Source organism: Spodoptera frugiperda, chromosome 3 (genome assembly GCF_023101765.2).
Source record: "Spodoptera frugiperda isolate SF20-4 chromosome 3, AGI-APGP_CSIRO_Sfru_2.0, whole genome shotgun sequence".
Taxonomy (NCBI): Eukaryota; Metazoa; Arthropoda; class Insecta; order Lepidoptera; family Noctuidae; genus Spodoptera; species Spodoptera frugiperda.
The window spans coordinates 10958372-10984875 of NC_064214.1; the positions used below are offsets into that span (position 1 = coordinate 10958372).

Genomic DNA, 26504 nt, shown 5'->3' on the forward strand with positions numbered 1-26504 from the left:
TAAGACTCACTAACAAAATTATGTGCATTTGTATGGAGGGTATCTCATCTGGTGTTAACTTGTTGGTGTAACCAAGCTGTTCTGCTGCCGTAGCATATTAAGCGATCCAATCAACCATAAAGCTACAAGTTATAGATGAGGATATAGATACCTACATAGATAAGGCATAAAGTACAGCAATAGACTGAACTGATTGAAAATCACGTGACAATTTTGAGATGGATCCTGAGATTTTGAATTAAGATCAATTGTCAATTTCACCGCCAAACACTATGCTTGCGCGACTGACCGTCCGACCACAACGACTCGATATAAAAGGGCCTTTACTAAGCTCAGGCCTTTGTCCCAGGAGAGTACAGAACTACGCAGAAACCAGAAAACGTTAGCTCCCACGTTGGTTACATAATTCATTGGCTTCCCTTCCGTTTCTAGTTTCACACGTATAGTCATATAAAATGCACCAGTTTCGTAGAACTGTACATTTTTGGATTACCTACTCTTTAGCAATCGGCTTAAATTGTGGTCAGCTGCTAAAAGGATGCTACGTCACTGCTTTTATCCCCGAAGGGGTAGGCAGAGGTGCACATTACGGCACGAAAGGCTGCTACGCGTGTACATTGGTACACCCATTATATACCATTTGTGTTGTAGGTCGTATGTGTGTTAGGGAACCTATTGCAATATACTGGGCACTATTCCGGACTTTATGCTACTACTGAGAAATTTCAAATCCCCGAAAAAGCCCAATATTTTCTTACCCGACTCGGGAATCGAACACGAAACCCCTTGTCCGGCAATTGCATTTGCGACCACGCGACCAACAACACACTCCTGCTAAAAGGAATGTAAGCAGAAATTTGTATCACCACAAAAGTTAAATTAAACACCTTGTTATTGTGTTTTCATTGCCACTGTTAATATAATCAAACCATCATTACCATTTCGTTATTAATATTTATACCATCTTCACTATCATAAATCTATCCGATCACATCATTCATCAAGACAATATAATCATTATATAATACAATCACACTGCAAATACCTGGCAAAGTTTGTATTTCCACCCTAATTTACTCAGGTTTCTCCAAGTCTAGTTAGCTTTGAAACAAACGTATCAAAATGAATGCCTCTCACGAAAAGTTACGCTAAATCTCTAAGGATTCACACAGCAAGGTTAGCTTCATAAGGTTGCTTTTCCACCAAAGATGTGCTATGTAGCTATGCTACGAAAGTTAAAGCATTTATTTTAATTAGTCATTATTTAGGCACTTTTGAAACTTCAAATTGAATTGTCTGTCTGTTTGCCTGTGAAGCTAGGTGCTCGAAGATGTAATATCTAAGCTGTGAAATTGTGCGACCATTTTCACTGATAATAAGCTATGTAGCTGTGCAAGAAAATGCGCAGTTCGAGTGTACGATGTATCGACAGTAGGGAAGTCATCCATAGCATGATTCTTTATATAAAAGAAGCATGTTATGGCTTCTAAAATAATCTTTACATATAAAAACATAGCTTAGCTGAGTCCGTTTCCACTTCTAAGCTATATGTACCAATGAATATGATTAATGAAAGCTAAACGTATCCACAGTAACGTAGCATAGCACAGTCTATGGTGGAAAAGCATCCTAAATATCTTACCTTTGTATTTATTTTCGTCGCATTTAATTGCAATTTACGACTCTAGAATAGATTTTGTTGGTCCTACGGGATATTTTGTCAAGAGAAAATATAAGGCGATAGTAAATTTTTGGTTTTGTGTTTGCCCGACCTTTTGGTTATTTTTAACTTAGAATTTTAGCTTTTTAATATTAGTGTATTAATAGAAGGTATAATTACTTGGTTATTAAACTGGGTATTTTTATTAGTGAAGAATTAGATTAATTTACCCGTGTTTCGATATCTTTATCTTGGGATTTGTAATATTAAAGTTATGATATTTTCGATCAATTTGATAGCCAGAAGGAACAAAATAAACATACATACATACATATCGTCACGCTATTAATAAAGTAGGCAGAGGTGCACATTATGGCATGTAATGCCACTGTGTACACCCACTTTTCACAATTTATGTTGTAAGTTCCATGTAATAGGTAGTGAGCCTATTGCCATATACCGTATACGTTTCCAGACCCCGTGCTACTATCGACAAATTTTCGAAAACAAAATAAACATTTTGGAGATATTCCCGACAAAATTGGTAAATGGTGATAAGTTACTCTTATACTTTTGTTTTATATTATCTGTGGCAAAGCTGTCTTTTGTTTTAGGTACGAAATTCAGTGTGTTTCTGACTATTTGTTTGATTTTCATGATAAAATATTCCAACAATAAATATTTAAAATATGTATATAACAGTTACCTACATTAAGTTTAAGAATTGAATAAGAGTAATTATCATGTGTAAATGTGAGTGTCATATATATCTGAACTTGTATGTACATATGTAAACGCACACACGACACGGGAGGTAATACAAGTGTGAGGCAACGTTTTAAAAACTTATTTCAGAATTATAAGTACCCTGTAATAGAAGGTTCTTGATCACTGTTCACAAGATGATTTTGCTTTAACAATACAAAGGCGTTTACACTGACAAGATAACAAAGACCGCTAAGGGAATATCTTATATTATACAGTGACTTAACCGCAAACCTCTTGAGTAACTATGGAGCTAGCAAATCTTACTATAATCCTAATACATAATACCTTATATACAACGTTAAAGTTTGAAGGATGTATAATATATGTCACGATAAATTAAATATCGTTAGAACACAATCTGTCTCGCTTGATCGCATGTTAAAATCACACTTATATTAATATATAAATGAGAAAGTTTGTACGTTTGAATGTTTGTTCGTCAATCACGCTGAAAGTACTGAACGGATTTTGATAAAATTTGGTATACAGACTTGGGTTTTTATCTGACTAACTTTTTCCACGAATAGCCGCTGGCAGAAGTTAGTATGTTCCTAAATTGAATGTATTTACCTAGTGACCGCTCTCGTGAAAAACTACTGAATACATTCAGGTGAAACTTGCGACATGAGTTTGTGTGGCGACACAATGACAAATATCAAAATGACAGATGACAGAAATCGCACATATGCGATCGACGAATAAATCAACATAATATAAAGCCTACGTCGCACATATGAAGTTAATATGCGAATAAACGTGGATAGAAAACGCCAACGAATAACTGTTGGACAGAAAACCCGTCGGGCACGATCGCCTCGTCTGGTCGGAGGATCCTCCTTTTCCGATCTTAAGGAACTTAACTCTCAGTTCCCTAGAAGATAAAATAATAGTCACTATTTTTTCCCTGGGAACGTGGTTTAAGTCGCTGGTGAAAGCTGGTTTTAATGTTATAATTGGACAGCGAAACATTGGACGGCGTTCGTTGTTGAACAAATACCTTCATATTTTTGCAAATTAACTGAAGTGTATACTGTACAAAATGTTTATATTTTGCCAAGCAATATTAGTTCTTATCATTTATGATATGCAAGCCACAACCTCAGGGCAGTAAACCAATTTTATGGTTGTCTATACGTTAAATACGAATATATCTATCTCGTTTTAACTCATAGCTCTATCCTTGTCACTCACAGTAATATATACCTCTCAATATTAGATAAACAGTCGATATATCTGACCTAACAATGCAATTACTTATTCCCTGAAGATGGTATTTAATGATGGGGATGTAATGCATAGAGGTGTTCAGTGATTGGGATTAAACCAGTTTCCTTTTGTAGGAAAAGGTACTTTCTTTTAAGACCCTATTTCATTTGGACGTGATTGTTGTACTACTAATGGTGAGACAAAAAACCTATAGGGACATGAACACTATACTGTTTATGTTACATTTGACATTGATCTTGTACAATTATCTGACATTTGACATAGATATTGAGTGTCAAATATCAGACAATTATATATAGTTTTTATATTAGAACAATGACGCCTTTTGGTACTGGTAGTATAGTCGACAACACTGAATTGGAGATTCAGTTACCATTTTTACTATGATGCCTCTGGTAAATTCTTGGAAAATGTGAAAATAACAGGAATTCGGTAGAATAACAATTTTTATTTAGTTGTAATACATGTATAATACGAAGGACAATTATGTTCTGCTTCGCGCTAAAAATTCAATAATAGATAATCATTGTTATATTTTTTTAAACTCGTATACCATAGATATATGCATCATAGACTACGACAATTCTACTAAATGAAAATGGACGTAACACAACACATATTATGACATAATAATTATGTAATAAATAAATATTAGCCTTCTCCCCTTCAGATCCTTACCACCTTCTAATATTTATTCATATTTTCAAATTCAAATCGTTTATTGGGAATATAAGTCAAACGTAGTTCATATTACGTATCCCTAGAATTGCACGTCGAATCATAAAATTCCACTAATTCTAGAAAGCGAGATAGAAATTAGGTCAGGGAGATTTATTGTTTTGTTATCACGTTATATTTTAAACATTTTCGTCTTTTTGTGGAATCGGGCAAACGGATAGTCAGAAAATTTATGAAATAGGAATAGGCTATTTTGTGCGAAATGTGCATTTCTCCTATTACATGGAATGACTGAAACTCATAATATCCATACTAGTATTATAAATGGGAAGGTGTGTTTGTTTGTTTGTCCTTTTTTCACGTCCCAATGGATCGAGTTTATGACATAATTTTTTATGTGAAGTTAGTTGGGGGCTGAAGAGTGACATAGGTTACTTTTTGTCTCTTTCTAACTCCCTACTTTCCTGTGAAAGTTTGTATGGAACATTCCGCAATTTTCAAGATAAAAATTGGTACCGTATGTGGAAAGTGAGTAATTTATAAAAAAAAATATAGTGTATCATTGTTGGTACGAGTTTATTGTTCGCCTTTATCTACCACTTTGGGGGATTACAATCGAGACGACATTGTATAACTATCTAGATAATATAAATGGTGACAAATGCCTCTATTCTTCGAGAGAGACAGTCCAAATTTGCAGCAATGCATTTAGTAGGTAACTGTCTGAGTAGACACTTATCTAATGGAACGTGCAGGTGTACGTGTTAACGTCAATTCAACTCTCATTCATCACCAACGCTATTATAGCTGTAAGCAGTGATTGTCAAACTTGGACATGAAGAAAGAGAGAAAGAAAAACAGTTTATTTGCGCCATATACAATGGATTTAAACCAGTGTTATAAGTGACGTAAAATTGAGTCTGTTGCTACACACAGACCAAGACTTTGTTCTTTTAATGAGAATTGTCGAAATAAACGTTTTTTTTTTGTCTTGAACCTAGGTCCCGTAAATCTGCTCCGGAGCAGGTCTATTAAGAGGACCCGTGCCCCTTACGGGGGTTTAGGGTGGCCACCGGGGTGGTTTTAGTGAGGTAAAAATTCCACACTCCCTAGTCTTTTATCCCCAAAAAGCTAGGCGCCATTTGCAGGTTTCCCCTCGTCATCAAAAAAAGCCCTGTAAATCTGAGGATTTATTATTTAGTCTAGGGTCAAATTTATAGACCAACACCTGTCAACTAAAAAGTTTTTTGCTGTCTGTGGAAAATAAAAATGAAAAGTGAATGTGTTCAATATTTTTGAGGTCTGAAATGATTATTATCATAATACCATAATCAATTCAGCTTTAACCCATCCATTGATGTATACATGTATATATAGAGTCCCCCGATTTTAGAGGTACTATATCTACCGGTCGGCAAGCGATTTAGAGGTCAGCCAAAAATAAATGGTTTTAAAACCATTTTGCACCTACAATAACTCCTGGCAATCAATCTTTGAGAAACACACCGTACATTGGAGTGCCATTCATTATTTACTGTCGTTCAATTCTCCACTACGAGTAGTACTACGATGTGTGTCTATTGACTGCCTTATTTATTGGAATATTTATGACCTACACCCAAATATTTTTAGGCTATTTCTAGGGTACCGTGTTACAGAAGAAAAATAATAAAAAACTGTTACAACGAACGTCGACTTTAATACCAAAGACGTGCTATGCTACGAAGATGTAATGTGAAACAATGTGACCGTTTCCACTAATACTAAGCTATGTACCTTTGCAAGTAAGATGAGCTATGAAGATGCGCAGCTCAAGTATGTGATGTATCAAGAAGTCATTCATAGCACGCATCTTTAAATATAAAATTATTTGAACCCGTTGCCACCAGTCCTAAGCTATGTGTACCAATGAAAATGATTGGTGGAAGCCAAACGCATCCACAGCAACGTAGCACAGTACATCTCTCGAGGGAAAGCACCCTTCGATTCCCGATAAGACAAAGTATCCCTTCGGCGATTAAGAAGAGTAATATTACGATATATAATAATTATAAATAAGATATCTTTTATTACCAAAACGTATAAGTCGTTAGTTTAGCGATAAATTTTGTTAATGTTTTCGAACTCTTGTTATATAAATATCACACGTAAAACTTATTTACTTTGTTATTGTGTTAAATGTACTATTATATCACCCTTCATTAATTTGTTGTTGATAACGTTAATGGCGATGATAAAGCGAGTTTTATTGATCAACATTTTTATTTATTTTTTCTGGTCGTTAATCAATTATCGGTATCTTGAAGAGCGTAGTGATGGCTAGAAGGCTAAGATTTGCTTCTCGATCATGAGGGTAAGGTTTCGAAAGTTAACAAGAATAACGTTTTTAGGGTTCCGTAGCCAAATGGCTAAAAACGGAACTCTTATAGATTCGTCATATCTGTCTGTCCGTCCGTCCGTATGTCACAGCCATTTATTTCCGAAACTGTTGAGCCTACATAGTTGAAACGTTGTAGGTTGATGTATTCCGGTAACTGCTATTCGAGGTAGTGTTGTGTTTGAAGATAACAATAGTAAATATGATTGATTATGAGTTTTTTTTTCATACAAAAACTTTGTTTGGATGTTTGTCCGTGAATCACACTGAAACTACTGAACGGGAAATTTAGTTAACAAACAGGTTATGAGCTGACTTGGATGATAGAATACGGGAATGCAGGCGAAGCCTCTGGCTGAAACTAGCTACATAATATGGACAACATCTAGAAGAATAGTTACCCACCTAGTGGATAATACAAAGTGTAATTGGCAAGCACGAGGCCTTATTTGACTACTACGACAAACACTTTAACTAGCATTCAAAATGACAGAGAAATGTAATAAATTATTGCAATTATTTTTAAATTGCCAGTTTCTCGGCAAACGCAAAGGGAAGCAAGCTGCAAAATAATTATATGACGTCGGTATGCAAGATGTCTCTAGTAAAATTGGAGCGCTTCACATTTTCTGTCAAATGAAATAAGTTTACATTTTGCAACGCGCATTTTTGTTGCAAAAAATATTCTCTTTTATTACAATTTTGATTTATATTTTTAAATAAGATAGGTTGGAAAATATTAAAGTATTGTGAGATATATAAGATACATTGTCATGTAGGTTTACGAAAATGTTTGAGAGTGCTTGATTTGTTTCAAGTTGCGACAGGGACTCATAATTGCGGGCAAGCTTGCACTTCCATATTATTAACCAAAGCAAAATCGCGCAGCAAAATGAGGTATTGACTTTAGATGTTAAAGTAAGAAACGTCGTAGGAAATTAGTTGTATTATCACCTCCCAAGAGGAATACGTCGATAATTCAAAGTCACCCTATAAAAATATAAACAAGAAAATTAACTACTTAGGTCTCGTGTATGTGTAGGTAAATATAAAAATTCTAAGTAATCAGACTAGTGGACTTAAAAATATTTTTAAGTGAAACAAGCTACTCGTATTTCTCAAGGGAATAGAGTAGTTTACAAAAGCATTGTAAATACAGAGAAAAATGATACCTAAACATATAATACGAGAGTCTCAATAATTATGTTGTAAAATAAAGTGCGATAACGCGTCTGTCCGTCTGTATGTTTGTGATAAAATAAAAATCTACATCAGTACGAGTCGTGCGCGTCTTTATGAGATTATCCCTATTCGACAAAGCATTAAACAATAATTATTTGCTGCCTAAAATACTATATTGAAAACCGCATCAAAATTGGTTTTGTCAAACACGAGATAATCGCGCACAAACATACATACTACATAGGTACAGGTCAAACTGAAATACCTCTCTTTTTAAGTCGGTTAAAAAAGTAGCTAATTGAAACTATAAAAAAGCACAGGGATCCATAGAACTAAAATTATTAATTTGGAAAACGTACGCACCTAAGTATTTGTATTTTTTTCTAACAATTTAGTTCATTGAAATATCTCAGTTTAGACATAAAACAAAATGGAATCTATCCATCACTAAACGTTTTATATTTAAAGTCCTGGAACATAACATAAATGTGAAAGTGTGTCTGTTTGTTTGTCCATCTTTACGGCAAAACGTACTGAGGAATTGCCGTGATATTTTAAGTAGATTAGTTGAAGGGATGGAGTTTAACATAGGCTACTTTTTGCTTCATTCTTATGCCCCATTTCTCTAAAATGGCGGGTAGAAATTTATATGAAGCATTTATAAATTTTCAAGGTTAAATTGGTATGCGGACTCTTTATGAATCACATAAACATTATAAATGTGAAAGTTTGTTTTGGTTTGGATGTTTAGATGTTTATCCGTAAATCACGCTGAAACTAATCTGCGAATTTTTATGAAATTTGGTATACAGACAGCGTATGACCTGACTTGGGTGATAGGATTAGCGGTAGAAGCTAATAACAAAATAAAAGAAAAAGAGCGTGAGCGAAGCCGCGGGTAGAAGCTAGTAGCAGATAAATTGAAAACAATTTGTTATCTGTGGGGAGTGTCGGGACTTATTTTTTATGGCCCCGCACTTGAATGAAAGCCAACAAATCATTTGAACGGAGCACACTTTTGTTGTTCACTATTGATAGATTGACATTTATAATATCATGCTAGCTTCTGCCAGTGACTTCCTACGCACAAATAGGAGATTCCCGTTTTTCCCGTTATCGTAGGTTTTTGAGAAATTCTCTCTTATTGCCCTAGATTTGCTAAGGTGGCATGGCAAGTTTCAGCTTCTTAGGTCCAGTAGTTTTGACTGTACATTGTTTGACTGACTGTTGCACACTGACTGACTGTTATTCTGTCAGTGTCAAGTGAAGTGTCCCAAAAAGTTAGGCGCCTTCTAAAGGTTTCCCCCCGTAAAAAGGGGAATAAAGTATATCCGTAATGTTTATTGAAAATTAAATAATCCATATTATATATGTATACAGGTACTGTCTGTTTCCGTTGTCATGAAAATACCCAAAATATTTTTTTCGAAGAAGGCTTTCTAAACGTGTACAAAAACAACCCTTGTTTCAGGGCTGCCATGAAAGCTACGTTTAAAATGGTGTTTGATTTTGACAGTCTGTTGTGTTTTGTTTACCATGGACGGTGTTTACTAAAGAGCTATATTTATCTGTTTGTTGTGGTTCACTTTGAGTGAGTTATTTTGAATCTACATTAAATTAAGCGAATTTATATTAAATAACAATTATAATCAAATCACAATGTGCTTAAATCTAATTCAAGTAATATTCATCTCTAGAATTCTCCTTTGAGGTTTCATGTTTTGTCTGTTAGAGCAAAATCATATCCAAACTGAGCTGTAATATGGCTAGATTTAGGTATAAGCAGAATGTCTTGGAAGTGCCAGAAAACAACAGATGTTTTAATAGGGTAGATGCCTAATTTTTATTTTAAAACATTAGGCACGTATTTTTTTCTTACTGAAACAAATACTTTTGAAGATACAATGATTTGAAATATCGCGTGACGTTACTTCTAGGTAAGTTTTATACGTAGAAATTACGCATTTGCTCCCACTCCTAAACTTTGATTTGTTTTATCTAAGTATTGTTATCTTATATGACAAAATAAAATGTGCAACATGCCTAATATTTTTCCTTGCCTACCTAACGGACTAAATAGGTTTTTAGTTTTCATACCCTGTCTTCATCCCTATTCCGTTCAACTACAAGGTATTTTGAACATCTACTAGGCATATAGGGACGGCAAAGAACTAACAGGCTAACTTTTTAAGTTAAGGTTCTTGAACTGTTACGAAAGGAATAGAATCGTCACGTACTTAGTATTTGTAGTTTTATATATAATATTATTTTTTTAGAATGTATTTGTTACCTACCTATATTTCGTATGTATTTCATAATAATTATACCGTATGGAGAGACCTCTTATGACTTAATTTAAACCACATGTTTGTTGCATGTCATCTTGGATTACTATATAGGAAAAAAATAACGAAATAGGCCCAGTAGGTAAGCCAAAAGTGCATTATTCTCTATGAGCAAATTTTAACACTCTTTATAAATACGGCATTAGTATTTATTAGTTACAGCAGTGCCGCGTATACCTAGCATTCCTAGACAACCTACAACATTACAGCTCTTCTGTGATCAAGGAACATGGAGCTGTTCACATAGAATTTAATACGTGATTTATTTATTTTGTTCGAAAATTTCTATTTTTTAATTGTCTTTTTTCGTTGAAATATTTAGTTGTATAATGCTTCTGTGGACGAGTACTACTTGTAGTTTCATTTAAGCCATATGTGTTGCCAGTGGATGCAGGTGGCGGTTTGTCGTTCTACGTGGAGGACAAAGGGGGAGGCCTTTGTTCAGCAGTGGACGTCTCTCGGCTGATGATGATGATGATGATATGTGTGATTGCCATACAGTATAAATGGACAGACTATTCAATAATATTGTAAAGAGGATCGTTTTCACGTATTGTGTGCTGAATGGCCTTCAAACTTACTAGACCGTTTACCTTTTTAGCTCTAGGCTAGCTTTTAGGTAGTAACACAGGCTATTTTATTCGGATATTCTTAAAGGATTTCTTCTGCTCGACGTAATAGGGATGACGGGGTATGAGAATTAAAAAAATATTTCATCCGTCTGTTAGGTAACGAAAAAATATTAGACTCGTAATTTTTATTTTGTCGTATAAGAAAACAATACTTTTTTTAAGAAACATCGAGCAGACGTATTACATGATGGTAAGCAATTCTATAAAATATAAAATGAATCAAAGTTTTGGCCTGGGAGCGACACTACGTAATTTCTAAGTACAAAACGAAAAGAAGTGACGTTTCAAATCGATATATATATATTCGAAAATATTTGTTATTGTTTCCGTAAGAAAATAAAAAATACGTGTCTAGTATTTTAAAATAATCTACACGACGGACATTAAAAAAAAATGTCGTCTACCCTATTCTTCCAAATTCAAACACGTTTTACAAATGGAGCTACACTGTATGTTGCAAGTCAATAGAACACAAAATGGTACTTACTTTTTGGACTATCAATTGCAAAAGGTATGTGGTCCTCCTCCTGTTCGTCCTTACGTCCATCCACGTGGGGTATCATGGTTCATATTACACAGAACCTAGAAAAAAAAAACAATATTATATTTCAAGTACCATTATAGAACACAAACATGCAAAAATAAACTTTGGTAAGAAGAAAATTGGGTTGATTTTTCAGTGAGTCATCTGAAGATTGAGCGTTTAGATACTAAAGTTGGGCATTAAGCCGGTTTAAAAATAGCTCAAAGTTAGTAAGTGAATGAATGCAGTTTAACTTTTAAGCTTTAGTGGATAGTTAAACTTAGCTTGAGTCTTTAACTGCCAACTGAAAATTGTTGAAGGCAAATAATCCGTTAGTGCCGGTCACTTTTGTCCCCCATGGCGTTTAATGTGTTAAGGATCTTCAGAGAGGCTTGTATTGTGATTGATGAGATGGTAAAATTGTGACTCCATGGATTTAAAAGTCACAAGGGAAAAACCCCCTTACGACCTTTAAATCTGCGAAGCGTAAATCTCAAGACAGGTCGCGATAGAAAATTAATGTGGACGCCCTCTGCCCCATTTAGGGGACACAGGATATTACGTCAAAGGGGTTTTTCGATTCTAAATATATTTTTTCTTAGTGCTATTATTTGGGTAATATCTACCTGCTAAAGTAAGTTTTCGTTTATTAAGTTACTTTAGTTTATACATTGACTGACCTCTAGATGTCCAGCAGGTTGGTATTGAACAAAAAAACCGCACATGAAGCTACCCTTCATACCTACAATAGATTTTCCACTCTATCCTTTTGGTGATAACGTTGAGAATCAAATGTATGGAGCCAGGAGCTAACAAGAACTAACAGGCCACATTGAATGTAGGGCTTAAACGATTAAGTAAAAGGTCTTAACTAAACAAACTTACTCTAAGGGTCAGTTTATACTAGCGCAGAGTCGAAGCGCATGGAAGCGTCTTACCAAAACTGAACATTTTTTTTTTATGAAACACGTTGCCGACACATCGAGCAGGCGTCCTGTACCTGGATGCGTTAAGCAATCATACGCCGTTCACATGGCCACTATGAAACACCAGAGGCGTTATAAGTGCGTTGCCGGCTTTGTGGGATTAGGACATTTTAGGGTTGCTCCGTTCGGGAATCGGGGATGGGGATCTGATTGGGCGGCAGCCAGTTGCCCAGCCTCCGCACCAACCATGCACTCGAAATCAACCTTAACTCCACAGCAACGCACAGCGTTGTTTCACATCGTGTTTTCTGTGAGGCCGTGCGTATCACTCCAGTCGAGCCGGCCCATCGTGCCGAAGCGTAGCTCTCTAAAACACTTAAATTGGAATCAGTTCAGTTTTCGATGCGCTTTGACTCTGTGCTAGTATAAACTGATCCTAAGGTTCTAAGCTACCACGTTTGTAGAATTTGAACGGATTCTATCTCTGGGTTATTGTACTTGGGATATTAGTGTCACTATCATATATCGTTGTTTGTGTAGTTACTGGCTTTATTTACTGGCTTTAGGCGACGGTTTTAGACTCGAGATCACACTTTTTTAAACGGTCTTATTTGTTTGTCCCGTTTGTTTGAGTCAACTTTGGTAATTGGATTTTTACCCCTTCATGCCAAAAGATTGATCTAGTAGGTACACACTCTATTTATATTGGTGACCCTATAATATTATACCTACCTTATTTATAAATATTAAATGCTTAGTGGTCATTAAAACCGTTCAACTTAAAAAAAATCTGATGTACTTATTCATCGCATCGTGTAGCCGGTTCGATTCCCGCGCGGAGCAACTCTATGTATAAATCCACAAATTTTTGTTTCGAGTCTGGGTGTTTTGTGTATGTGAAGTTGAATGTTTGTCAACGTACCCATGCTACAGGAGAAAATACTAGTGTCCCCACACTAGTTTTTTTTTATTCACCCCCAAAGTTTTACAAAAAAAAAACGACAAGATTTGAGCAACTTACCTATAATAATTAGGTCACACGCATTGTAAATGCTGTGTGTACCTACATACAGCTTGCCTACTCACACCAACAGCTATTTTTAGTACTTTTTTATTTAAATGAGTATCGTTAAATTAATATAACTCGGGACATTGATTATGAAAGTTCAAACTGCACTGAATTCGACATTTGTATTGTGACGACCGTTGTAATATCGTAAGAAGTGGTCTAGGTTGAACAATTAACAATACGCTCTATTAAATTGAATGTTAATGGGTTAGAATAAGATTGATAATGCATTATATGAAGGCATTTTTGAGGGTCATACTATTGTCAAAACGTACTATTGTTTTGACTGCACGGTTAGGTCAGTGGCAAAGGTAATCGGTTGCTGCGAAACGTATTGCAAGTTTGAGTGTCGTCTAGGTGTAATGTGTATGTAAACTTGTATGTTTGTAAACACGCACACGACGCAGAAGGAAATTCTAATGTGGAGCAAAGTTTATAAAATATAAGTCTACTTATATTAGGGGTTTCGTGCGATGTGGTTATGTTAAATATGTACTTCTTAAATGCATAGGAGAAAATTCTTAGTACAAGTTCGTATCGTAAGTAACGTTGAACGAGATCAAAATTAAACAGCGTTGGGCGCTCTGATTGGTTGGTTTATTCGAGCCGGTTTATACGTTTGGTTTATGCGGTCTCTTTTCGATGTTGTTCAACGTTAAACAAATTCGTACTAAGGGTACAGGTAAAATAAACACACCACAAAGCTCATTTTGTTCCCGTATGTCCTAAAAAGAGGGAGACAGAGTCAAAAGTTTTTTCTTCAGAGGGACAGTCAACAAGCTGATATTGACAGAATATCTTTACTTACCTGCAGTAATGATGACACCCGTAGGGTACCAATTGACTAACTGATTTAACGATATAAAGTCAAGTACCCAAAACCGAACAGTAGAGCAAATGACCCAAGGGACACTAAATTACTAATCACCAGTCACAGAGTTTGCTCTGGTCGATGCCCAGAATGATATTGGAGTCCAATATAATTTTGGCAATATTTGAGAATTGTTGTGATTGCTTGTGGTCGGTACAATAACCATTGTTCCATAAATGGATAATGTCAAGAAATGACAAACAATCAAGTGACTCAGACAGGCGTATTATTACCTAATCTTTGTTTTTTTGACGTATTTTATTTTCAGTTTTCAGGCCAAGAGCGCTTGTAGATAACGGACGAAAAGTGGGTGTTAGATTATGTGGTTTTTTGCCAACTATTTGAGGTGGTTTTAGGTCTGAGGTTAACTAGTCTAGTCTAGACTAATAAATTAAATTGGAGTGTCTGTTTGCAATATGCATAATATGAATATACATACGAAACATACACTCAAATCACATTTTTTTACAATTTCTGTCTGTTTGCCTGTCTGTCTATTCCGGCTAATTTCTAAAATGGCTGGATCGATTTTGACGGGATTTCCTTGGCAGGTAGTTGATGTATATGAAAAATCGGTAATCGAAAAGAAAGTAATTTTACACTATTTTTAACTCAAGAACGGCTAAATCGATTTGGCTGATTAAATGAAATTGATGGGCTTAGAACCAGGAGACGGACATATGATACTTTTTCTCAAAAGATTTACCAAAAATCCTTTTTGAACGGGAAAAACGGGATTATGCATACGAAGTCGCGGGCAGAAGCTAGTAGACAATAAACTGAAGTAAATATATTTTGGCGAAGACAACAAATAATATTATAAGACTGATACATGTATATTATGTTTATATAAAGACTTATTGCTTTCGGTCTAGTTTACTTGAGATGGGCGAGGATTAATTTTATAAGTCTTCTAGATATAAGTAAACCTTACCCAAAAAGAATTCACACGTAAATACTCGTATTTACCTTTCAAGGTTTTATGATATTATTAACATTTGTATACTTATTTACTTACTAGCTTCTGCCAGTGGCTTTGCCTGCGTTCCCGTAGGATAAAATATATCTTATATAGTATATCAGACTATAATCTAGCCCTGTTCCAAATTTCATCCCGATCCCTTCAGCCATTTTGACGTGATTGCATAACAAACGTGCACACAAACTCATAAACTAGCATTTGTAATGTTAGATAAGTAAGATACAAGTAGGTAATAAAGTTTGAAGTAAATCCATGCAGTACTTTGAGTTAAGCCCGGACATAAATGCAGACAAACAGATAACAATTCTCAACACTATATTTTTGGCTTCGATATCGATTGTAGATTACAAGTATTCTTTATTATTCAAGAAAATATTGTGTATGTAAGGTTTTGACTATCCTACAATTTAATTATATGTACAGATAACGGAAGAATTCATCGACGACATCATATCCGTGTAGTAGGTCTTATTGTAGGTACAGTGTAAAAATAACTTTAAGTATGTTAGAGCTACGAAAGGGCCGACTCGACCGGAGTGATACCACGGCCTCACAGAAAACCGACGTGAAACAACGATTGCGTTGTGTTTCGTTGTGTGTGTGTGAGGTTACCGGAGACCCAATTATCGCCTACCTAATCTTCCCAAACCTCGATTCCCTAACAACCCTTAACCTACTAAGTAATCCCCAAAATGCCGGTGACGCACTTGTAACACCTTTGGTGTTTCGCGTGTCCATGGGCGGCGGCAATTACCATCAGGTTTTCCGTCTGCTCGTTTACCGTTTTATACCATAAAAAAAACCTAATGCTCACTCAAATCTGTTAAACTTTTCAGTACAGGTATAAAAACAACCAACACACTCACTTGCAATTTTACGTATTTTGTATACGTAATCAAGATTTGTTTAACACTAAAAACTCAAGTTTAAAACTCACTTTGAAAACCGAAACTTCCAACTTTCTTAACCAAAATCACGCCTACGTGGCACATAAAAGCGAAAAGAACACAAAACACCACTTACTTGTTGCAAAAACACAGAAAAATATGGTGAAACACTTTTTAACACAAACACACTTTGGAACACATAATTTAAATTCAATTTTAATTTTAATAAAAACACATTAGCACTCAGTCTTTTGTTTCCTAATGCACTATCTGTGACGAAGATTGATAAATTATAATTACTGATTTATTTGTTGGATATGATTAGTGATAATAGCGAATTCCAGTTCATAAGGAAATTGATAAGATATTTATCAGATAACTATGCTTTATTTTGAATATAAAGATATAGATTTGTTGTGTCAATATGATATCATTTGTATTTTTATGGAACTTAGGCTACTACACAATCTTTTGTAATTTGGCCGAGTGATTAACAAAATAAAAATTATGCTTTATATTCTATTATCTCTTTTTTAGTTTAATTTGTATTATACTCATATTGCACTTTATTAATATTTTGTAGATCGATTTATTATAAAATTGCAGTGTCTGTTTGTAATATTAAAGTTACCGCTTTTTACCACAAATATTTGAATAAACGTACTATATATACTTAATTTATGTCTGTCTGTTTGTTCCGGCTAATTTCTGAAATCGTTTGACCAATTTTAACGGGACTTTAATTGGTACTAAGGAGTAACTTACGCTACTATTTTAATTTTGGCAAATAAAAATTTTAGAAAAAAAAACACTCACTTTCTATTCGAAGTCATTATTGATATCCATCACAGAAAAGAGCTAAAAATCAAATTTTAGTGACGTATTATTGGAGAGTTCTAAATCGCTATAATAGTGTAGTAAATCCGTTCTTCCCCTATTAAACGTAATCTTATCATATTATTGCTTATTGTTTCATATCATGGTGACACAAATTACGCTGTACATCCGTGTTTCCTTTGGTTATAAATCGGACGTGATTTTATTTATAGTTTTTGCTCTGACTAAACATAGTCAATGAGTTTCCGATTAAAGTCAAAGTCCAAAGCATTTACATATTTCAACAACCTAGTCATGCGTCAACCGCTGTTCATGTTGAAGAGTCCCTCTGTGACTCGAAACTAGTAGCTCTTTTCTCTATTACTATACGAATTAAACAGTGATTTTTTAGTTAATTTAACATGTCTCACGATAGTTAATATAAAAATATAGACCATATACATCATACAAGCAATTTTGAACCGTCAAAATTTAATAATACGTCTGTTTTTTCATCAGTGAATCTTAGTGTTTGTTCCAATTCGATTGAACGGTTACTATTGATATACATTTGTAATGAATTTGCCCGTCAGCACCAATTAAATCTAACAAACTATCTTCGTCTTCGCTTACGTAGAACTTCAGGATCAAAACAATGAAATCGAAATGTCATCGACCTCACCCGCTCATAATCTGAAACCTTACATTAAACTAACACAGGATCCCCATTAAGAAGGTCGGATGTTCTAACATTGATATCATATTAAACACTGCATTAGTATTAACAAAAGGCAGGGCTGTCTTTATTCAATTTTGGGGACCTGGGCACAAAGTCTATAAATAGAAATTATTGTGTTTTGGGGGTGAACAACTCCGTCTAACTATATTTGGATTTTACACCGCTGTCTCTATGCCTGAAAGTGGTCGAGGCGCGTGAGGGAACGAACCTCCTTACACCCCGATGTCGAAGCCGTCGCGAGAGACACTTCGGGCGTCGGGGATCGCGTTATGATTTGCAGCTACCGTAAGTACGGGTCGGGACGGCGAGCAAGGGTAGTTCACCGCCCGACCAGAACCAGCCCCATGCGTAAAGAGCCAATCGCGTCCATGCGCGCCTGAAAGAGCCGTCGGTCCACCAGAGATGGGGCCCAGTAAGGTTGATGCCTGATCTGGAGCTCGCACTAATAGCGAATTAACCATGTTCCGGCTCGAAAAACAGTAGTAGGAACGGGGTCGTTTTCAGTTAACAAGAGTCTGACACTCCTTCTCGACTCGCCCAAGGCGAAGACAGAATGATTTTTTCTTCAAAAAAAGTACCTGAAAGTGGTGATAAAGATTTTCTAACCATTAAGCATGAGGGTGATGTTTTGGCTACGTCAAATTTGACATAGAAAAAGATCATGACAAAACTTACGCTTATGTTTTATAACGACTGATTGAAACAGTCAATCCACCTCGAGGAAGTGATCAATGTTCATATTTTTCTACTTTAAATTTTTCACATTATTGGGTCCCTTCATATTGTAGGGGCCCACGTTTATTTCTAACAGTACTCAATGGAAAACAGACCCTGGCACTAAGGATCGGGTAACGATAGATTAATCGGCTGATCTCCTAGATGTAGCAATTATCATATGTAGGGTAAGCTACTGTTTGCTCAACTAAAATCAGCATTTAAGCGCTATTAAATGTTGTGGTTTTGTTCATTACGTTAATGCGCTGGTAATTAATAGGGATGATGACGGGGTATAAAATTTTATTTAGTCCGTCAGTAAGGTAATATAAGACAACAATACTAAGATAAAACAAATCAGAGTTTAGGAACAGAAGCAAACACGTCATTTCTACGTATAAAACGTACCAAAACGTAACGTCATATATTTCAAATCGATATATCTTCGAAAGTATTTGTTTCCGTAAGAAAATAAAAAATACGTGTCTAATGTTTTAAAATAATCTACAAGACGGACATTAAAATTAAAAATTAGTCATCTACCCTAGTATTACAGTACTACTAGTATTAGCACAATTGAGCCACCAAACTTGAGTCTCTTGAGAGTGACAATAACATACAAATTTCATTGACCTCACTGTGGTTTAAAGGAGACGAGCTTTTGTTCAACGTATTATGATGTTGACGATAAATGAGTTACCGAACTTGATTTATTGATTTTAGTAATGTTTTTTAAGGCCGCGTCCACAGGCCAGCATCGTACGCATCGCACGCATCGTCCGCATTCAGTATGACGTCCTCAGTACGCAAGGCATTGCTGATGTGATGCATACGATGCGGATTTGACGCAAATGTATGAGTTTCTATACAAGACAAACTAAAATCCGTTACGTGCGGTGCGTTATGCGGGCTTGTGGACACTTACCTTTATAAACCCTTTCTGCGCCCAGTTAAATATCAATGACAGCGTCCTTTAGCGCGAATACAAATCGAGAAATGTATATCTATACTAAATAAGGAGGAGAAATCGTGTGAATAGAATGAAATAACCATGCATGTTCTCTGTCGCAGTAAGACGACATGAGCGGCAGGGACACGGAAATATTTTATTTCATTTATTAACCATTTATATGTGTCGCATATATGTGATACAGGCGGTTAATGGGCTAAATTAATGATATGTGACATTTCGATAAATTGATACTTATACGCTGCCTCTGACTGCCTCGTTGGCCGAGTGGTTGCAAGTGCGGCTGCCGGGCAAAGGGTCTCGGGTTCGATTCCTGGGTCGGGCGAAGTATTACCGGGTTATTTTCGAGCACAGTGGAGTAGTAGCACGGAGCCTGGATATGTACCAGGTATATATTATATGTATTGGTATATGGCAATAGGCTCACCCTCTATTACATGGGATTTATAACACAAATGGTGAAAAGTGGGTGTACATTGTATAGCGGCATTACGTGACGTAATGTGCGCCTCTACCCCTTCGCGGATAAAAGGCGTGACGTTGCGTATCATACACATATCTACGCGAGGTCGAAAAACGTGTCGTTAATAAATAATCCGTAATATAATCGATGAATGTATCAAATATTTACCTTATTCACATACATTTCAATCCTATATACAAATAATTGTTTGGGGAGTACCCAGTCGCTTTGGGAATACATAGAATATCTTTAACAAAATGTCCCTGTCTCAGCTTTGTACCTAAATATTTAATAACTCAATTTCAGTAGCAAGTCCTTAGGTGAGAAGTTTGTTTAACGTATGTTATGTAGATTTATAACTTACTAGGTTTTAAAGTTGTCGGGTAAAAGAAGCATTATTTTGTGTTTTATTCTATCACATAGTAACAACAAAATATCAATGTCTTTTAATTCCTAAGAAATAGGCAGACATCAATTATGGTAAGCGTTCACAGGCCCGCATCGTACGCATTCTGTATGACGTCATCAGCACGCATCGCATGTAGGCATTGCTGATGCTGCGGTCCCTTTTTTTTTTTTTTTTTTTTTTTTTTTTTTTTTTTTTTTTTGAGGGTGGAAAATCATCCAATGACTTCTCCCGCCTTGGGCGAGGCGAGAGGGAGTGTCAGACTCTTACTGACTAAAAACCACCCCGTTCCTACTCCTGCCCGTCGAGCCGGAGCCCCGGTAAACCCGCTAGGTAGTCCGCAGCTCCGGATTAGGCATCAGCCCTACTGGGCCCCATCTGTGGTGGTCTGATGGCTCTTTGAGGCGCGCGCAGAACGCGACGCGCCGCACGCACGGGTCTGGTTCTGGTCGGGCGGCGAGCTACCCTTGCTCACCGTCCGCAGACCCGCACTTACGGTGGCCGGAGATCGTCGCGCGATCCCCGACGCCCGGAGTGTCTCTCGCGACGGCTGGGGCGTGAGGAGGTTCGTTCTCTCACGCGCCCCGCCTCCTCCTTAGCTAGCATGACTGCTTCGCAGAAGGAGGAGACGGCATCCCAGTCCCCCTCGCTCCGCACCATGGCTTGTATCAGTGCCGGACGCGAGAGGGCGCCGTCGCCGACCACATCCCTGAGGACACGGCGGTGCTCAGCCCACGCAGGGCAGACCGCAAGCGTATGTTCCACCGTGTCCTCCGGGCGGTCTTCGCAGTGATGACACCCGGGCGTTTCCTCCCGCCCAATCAGAAACAGGAACCTACCGAAGCTTCCATGTCCGGTAAGCACCTGCGTCAGGCGGTAGGTGAGGACGCCGTGGCGCCTCTCTAGCCACTCCTCAAAGAGGGGACTTACCGCTGCAATGACAGCGAGCCCAGCCCTTGGTTGCGACAGTCGCTGCTGCCATTCCGCCATGAGATCGCGCCGGAGCTCATCCCGCCACGCATTAATCTGGCGCGGCAGTGGAGTTTCGCCCCGGCGACGCGCGTCGGCGCGCAAACTAAAGACGCGCGCGAGCACCTTCGCCTCCAAATCCCACGGCGGGAGTCCGGCAAGGAGGTTGGCCGCCTCTCCGGAGATCGTGCGATATCCGCGGATCACTCGAATGGCCATGACCCTCTGGGACGTGAGCAGCGCCCGAGCTGGCCGCCGCATCAGGTTCGGCGCCCACACAGGGGCTCCGTAGAGGGCCATGGACCGCACGATCCCCGCGTACAACCTCCGGCAGGAGGCATTTGGCCCCCGAGGTTGGGCAGGAGCCGCTTAAGCGCAGCCCCCGTCCGTTCCAACTTAGGAGCCAAACGTCGGAAATGCTCCACGAAGTTCCATCGACTGTCGAGGACGAGTCCTAGGTACTTCATCGTCGTCTCGACGCCGATGGTAACCCCTCCTGCCGTTATTTGGGACCCATCCGGAGGTGGCGCGTTTCCGCGGCCATGAAAGCACATGGCCTCGGACTTGTGGAGCGCCACCTCGAGTCCCAATTGCCGGATCCTTGCAACGACCGTCGCAACCGCTCTCGCCATTAAATTGGCCGCCGCCTGGTGCGACCTCCCGTGCGCTAGCACCAGCGTGTCGTCGGCGTAGCAGACTACGCTGACACCGTTCGGGAGGTCGGTGCGCAGCACCCAGTCGTAACCGATGTTCCACAGGAGCGGCCCCAAAACCGAACCCTGTGGAACACCGCGCGACATCTCTCGCCGGTTCCACACACCTTGGTGACCGGGGTAGGTGACGAACCTATCCGTCAGGTAGGCCTCGATAACACGACGGAGATAGGTAGGCACCCGGTGGTACCGGAGTGCCTCCAGTATGGAGCTCCAGGGTAGGGAATTGAAAGCGTTGGCGATGTCCAGAGACACCGCCACAACGACCCCACCCCTGGACACTGCATTCCCCGTCGTGAGGTCTCTTACGCGCATGATGGCGTCCACCGTGGAGCGCCCTCTGCGGAAGCCGAACTGTCCATCCGCGAGGTCCGGCCCAAGTCCAGACAGGTGCGCGACGAGGCGGTTTGAAATGATCCTTTCGAAGACTTTTCCCACCTCGTCGAGCAGCACAATGGGCCGGTATGCGGATGGAGAGTCCGCAGGGCGCCCCGGCTTCTTCACGAGGACCAGTTTTCCCGTCTTCCACTGAAGTGGGAACTGGCCCCTCTCCAAGCATGCGCTGTAGAGACCTAATAATCGAGGCCCGAGAGCCTCTGAGGCCAGGACCCACGCCTTGCCATGCAGGCCATCGGGTCCTGGGGCGGTGTTCTTGGCGCCCATCCGGCGCACCGCCGCTCTCATTTCTGCCTCGGTCACCTCCGGAACGATGTCGTCGTCGTCGTCGCTGTGGCCCGCATTGGGCACCGCAGGGGGCGGAGTCATGGATGGAGGGGTGAAGCCCCTCCATAGTCGGGGGAACAAGGCGCCGACCACCTCTTCCACGATTTCTGGCCGGAGACTCTGAGTCAGCGGGGGAGCCCAGGTGCGGAGCTTATCGCGCACCATCCGATAGGGGCGCCCCCATGGATCTCTGTTCAGAGTCTCCAGCATCTCCCGGCGGGCTTCCTCTTTAGCCCGCCAAATCTCCGCTTTTAGGGCGGCCTTTGCCGCCTTGTACCCCTCGTACAACTCCGCCTCTCTTACCTCCGCGTCTGGAGGGCGGATACGGAGCCTGCGGTGCCTGGTGTACCGGCGTCGCGCAGTAACGCACGTACTGCGTAGAGCAGCCAACTCTTGCGACCACCAGTACACCTGGCGCTTGCGCTGACCTGGCCGGACCCGGGGCATCGCCACGTCACATATTTTGGACATGGCGTCCTGGAGCCATCTTGCTTCCTCATCGACGTCGGCAGGCCTGTCTGGTGGTATCACCCAATCCTGCACGATTGCGGCTTCCAGGAAAAGCTCCCGGTCCAGCTGTCTTAGCGCCCAACGCGGGCCACATGGGGCCTGTCTGACTGGCGGGTCCACGGAGTCGGCGGAGACGTTGAACCGGATGTACCGGTGGTCAGAAAACGTCTCCACCTCCTCCATAACGCGCCAGTCAACAACACGCGGTGACAGAGCGGGGCTGGCGAACGAGATATCCACCACCGACTCACCCTGCATCCGCACACACGTGGGGACAGAACCCCGGTTCAGGACGACTAGGCCTGTCTCCAGAGCCCAGTCTTCCACCATCCTACCCCGAACGTCGGTCAACCGGGAACCCCAAGCCAAGTTCTTGGCATTGAAGTCCCCGAGGACAAGCACGGGGAGGGAACGGAACCCGACGACGACGTCAACCAACTCCCTCAGGGAGTTGTGGAACTCGACGAGAGTTCGGTTCGGAGAGAAATACACGCCCACCACAGCGATCTCTCCGAACCGTGCTGCGACACAACCCCGGCCTCTCTGAGCGCTCTCGAGAGTCGGGGTACCGGCGGCGGCCGACGAGATGATGGTCACCGAGCCGTCCAAGTCCGCAACCCAGTGATCCCTGGGCGGGACGAAATACGGCTCGGAGACCACAGCGACATTTATTGACCACTGCGCCATGCTCTGGAGTAGAAGGTCCTGAGCGGCGGCGCAGTGGTTGATATTCGCCTGGAGGAGGCGGAATGGAGTCATTACTGACAATCCATCACGACCTCCTCCCTGGCGGCATTACGGTTGGCGGTGGCCGCGGCGGCGGTAGCAGTGGCGACTGCGGCGGCGGCGGTGGCGGAAACGACGGGGGCGGCGGAGGGCCTACCCTTACCCCTGGGTTTGGTAGGCGGGGAGCAGGCCTTGCTCCCGGCCCGGTGATTGGCCGGCTTGCCAGCCGCCGCACATGCGTCGCAGTGCAGCGGGGCGGTGCACGAGCCGGCCCTATGACCGGGCTGACCGCAGCGGAAGCAGCGGTCGCTGCGGTCAACCTCCGAGGTGCATTTAACGCTCACGTGGTGGCCCACGTGGCAGCGGTAGCACCTCAGAGGCCGGGCCTCGAGCAGCTTGACCTGCGCCGAGACCCACCCCACCAGGAGCCTTCTGCCCTCCTTAATCTTTTTGGCCGCTGTCACGGGGCAGCTTACCACCACCGTGCGCAGCCCCGAGTTGTCCGGACGGATGGTGCCTGCCTTGACCTGGTCAACAGGGCACCCTCCCGTCCTGGCGACAGCGGCCACCACTTCGTGCTCCGTCACGGAGTCGTCCAGGCCCAATATTCGTACGTCTAGGCACTTGATGGGCCTGGACACGCGGACCTCTTCCGCACCGAGACACGCCCTAATCCTTTCGGCTAGGGCGTCGGCGGAGGAGCCGCTGGCCGCGCCGGGGACCTCAAGTAGACGGGCTCCAGTTGCCGTCACCTTCATTGAGAACCCGTCAGGGGCCCCGAACTCCGCGGGAGTCACCGCCCCCTTCAATTTGGCGAGGACGTCGCCATACGTTACGCCCTTCTGGACCGCATCGGGCTGTAGCGTAATAACTACAGCCGCGGTCTTAGGGGCGAGAAGCAAGGCCGCAGCGCGCTTCTCCTTGCGCTGCTGCTGGCGCCGCAGCCGCTGCGCTTTCTTGCGGCGCTTCCTCGCCTCTTTGGCGACTTTCCTCGCCTCGCCAACTAATTGCCAGTCACCACTTGCCGGCAGGGTGGGCTCGCCTGTGACTGGGGCAGCTTGCTGAGCCGCTGCACCCCTCCTCCCTCTTCTGCGTCCTGTAGACGCATTTACTGCCTGCCCGCCAGCCGGAGCCTGCACCACTGGGGGAGCTGGGGCCGTTGCTGGAGGAGCCGCTCGTGGTCTTGCCACCGGTTGAGTAACGCGGCTAGTCCGACCAGAGGAGGTCAAGGGCCTGGCCGCAACGGCCGCATATGACCTCGAGGTCGCTGAGCTCGAGGCCGCTAGCGGGGGACGGAGGAGTTTGCTCTCCAGCACATTAAAACGTTGCTGGAAAGCAGCCATCTCCCTGCGCAGTAGCTCCACCAAATCAGGCTCCGTCGGAGGCTGAGGTTGACGTCCTCGGCAAACGGCAAGCTCAGCCTTAGTGGCCCGGAGCTCGGCCTCCAGCGCCGCATTGGAGGCAGACAAGCGCGTCAGCTCCCGCCGCATGTCGGACAGCTCCCGATGTACTTTTCCCGCCGAGGGAACTCTGCATACGTCAAAGGCCGCCGCCATAATTTCGGCCTCCACCGATCTCAGCTGAGCGGATCCGGCAGGCTGGGATTTCTTCCCAGCTATCTGGCGGAGTCCCTCCCTGACAGCTTGCCGAAGGGTCTCGGAGCCACGCTCACCATTCAAGCCCTCGGCATCCACAACCTCCATCACGGAGGAGTCCGAGTGGACGGCACTGATTAGGGCGCTACCCTCTGCGGCAGGACGCTCAGCCGGCTTGGACCGGGCAGTACCTGCCAACCTCTTGCCCTTCCCCCTGCCTCCACCCCGCGCGGCCGTGGGGATTTTAGGGGGGGCCGGAGCCTCCTGCGCGTTGGAGGATGAGGACAATCCCCGACCCTCCTCCGTCCTGGGGCGCTTGAAAGCCGCCCTTGTCTGGCGCTGTGAGCTGACGCTCGCGGCAAACACTGATGAGGAGTCGGACTCCGAGTCCGACGCCCTCCGACTTGGAACCCGTGTGTGGGACTTGCTGGATGAGTCCAGCGCCTCCCCACGGGTATCAGAGCCATTAAGGCTCTCTGCCACAACAACTGCAGGCGAGCTAAGCTCACCTGCCCTCTCCTCTTCTGGTGGTTTTATAGATTTAATTTTTTTCCCATATAGTTCCCACGAGTATGGGGGAAATATTCAGTCCACCCAGGCAGTGCCCCCTGTACCTGGGTAAGTGTATATTTGTATCCCAACTGGGGGGTCCACCGGTCCCCCAGCTGGGGGTGCGCTCGAGACTGACACTACTCCTCAGCCACGCATACCCTCGCCGCGCACCAGAACTTGGTATTGGAGGAATTTTTTATAGAGGTTAACTTCCTCGCGGTCCGGGCGACCAAGCCAAGACCCTCGTCCCGTTCAGAGTCATAAAACATGACCATGACCTCTTCCCGGATTACGATATCAACGGTTGCAATCGAGGACAACTTGTGCCCCGATGCTGCTCGTTGGCAGGGTGAGTGCACAACGAGCACCGTCCTTGCCTCTCCGCCACGCTCTCTGCTAAGTCAGAGAGACGGGTGGAAAGACGCTTCCTCGGAGGCGCAGGCCATGTGCCAGCACAAAGTCTGCCGCCTTCGGAACCCAT

The 26504-nt window shown here is 41.9% G+C and overlaps 2 protein-coding genes across 5 annotated transcripts in view; both read right to left on the bottom strand.

The window, feature by feature from the left end:
• Positions 1-16425, bottom strand: part of LOC118274020 (uncharacterized) — a 33453-nt gene extending 17028 nt beyond the window's left edge. Inside the window, exons 1-2 of one of the 4 annotated variants that reach the window (XM_035591350.2) lie at positions 16264-16425; positions 11357-11451 (exon numbers count right to left, since the gene is read on the bottom strand). In XM_035591350.2, coding sequence (XP_035447243.2) covers positions 11357-11432 — 76 coding nt within the window. In that variant the 5' untranslated portion in view covers positions 11433-11451; positions 16264-16425. Of the gene's footprint in view, positions 1-11356; positions 11452-14195; positions 14329-16106 lie in introns of those variants that run through there. The other 3 variants (XM_035591351.2, XM_050705752.1, XM_050705751.1) reach the window with 3 other exon arrangements.
• Positions 16426-17274: 849 nt separating this feature from the next.
• On the bottom strand, positions 17275-26504 carry LOC126912979 (uncharacterized). The gene is made up of 3 exons (XM_050707610.1): positions 26435-26504; positions 24802-25995; positions 17275-17327 (listed from the first exon to the last, which is right to left on the bottom strand). Exons 1-3 carry the CDS (start codon positions 26502-26504, stop codon positions 17275-17277), a joined length of 1317 nt encoding a protein of 438 aa, XP_050563567.1.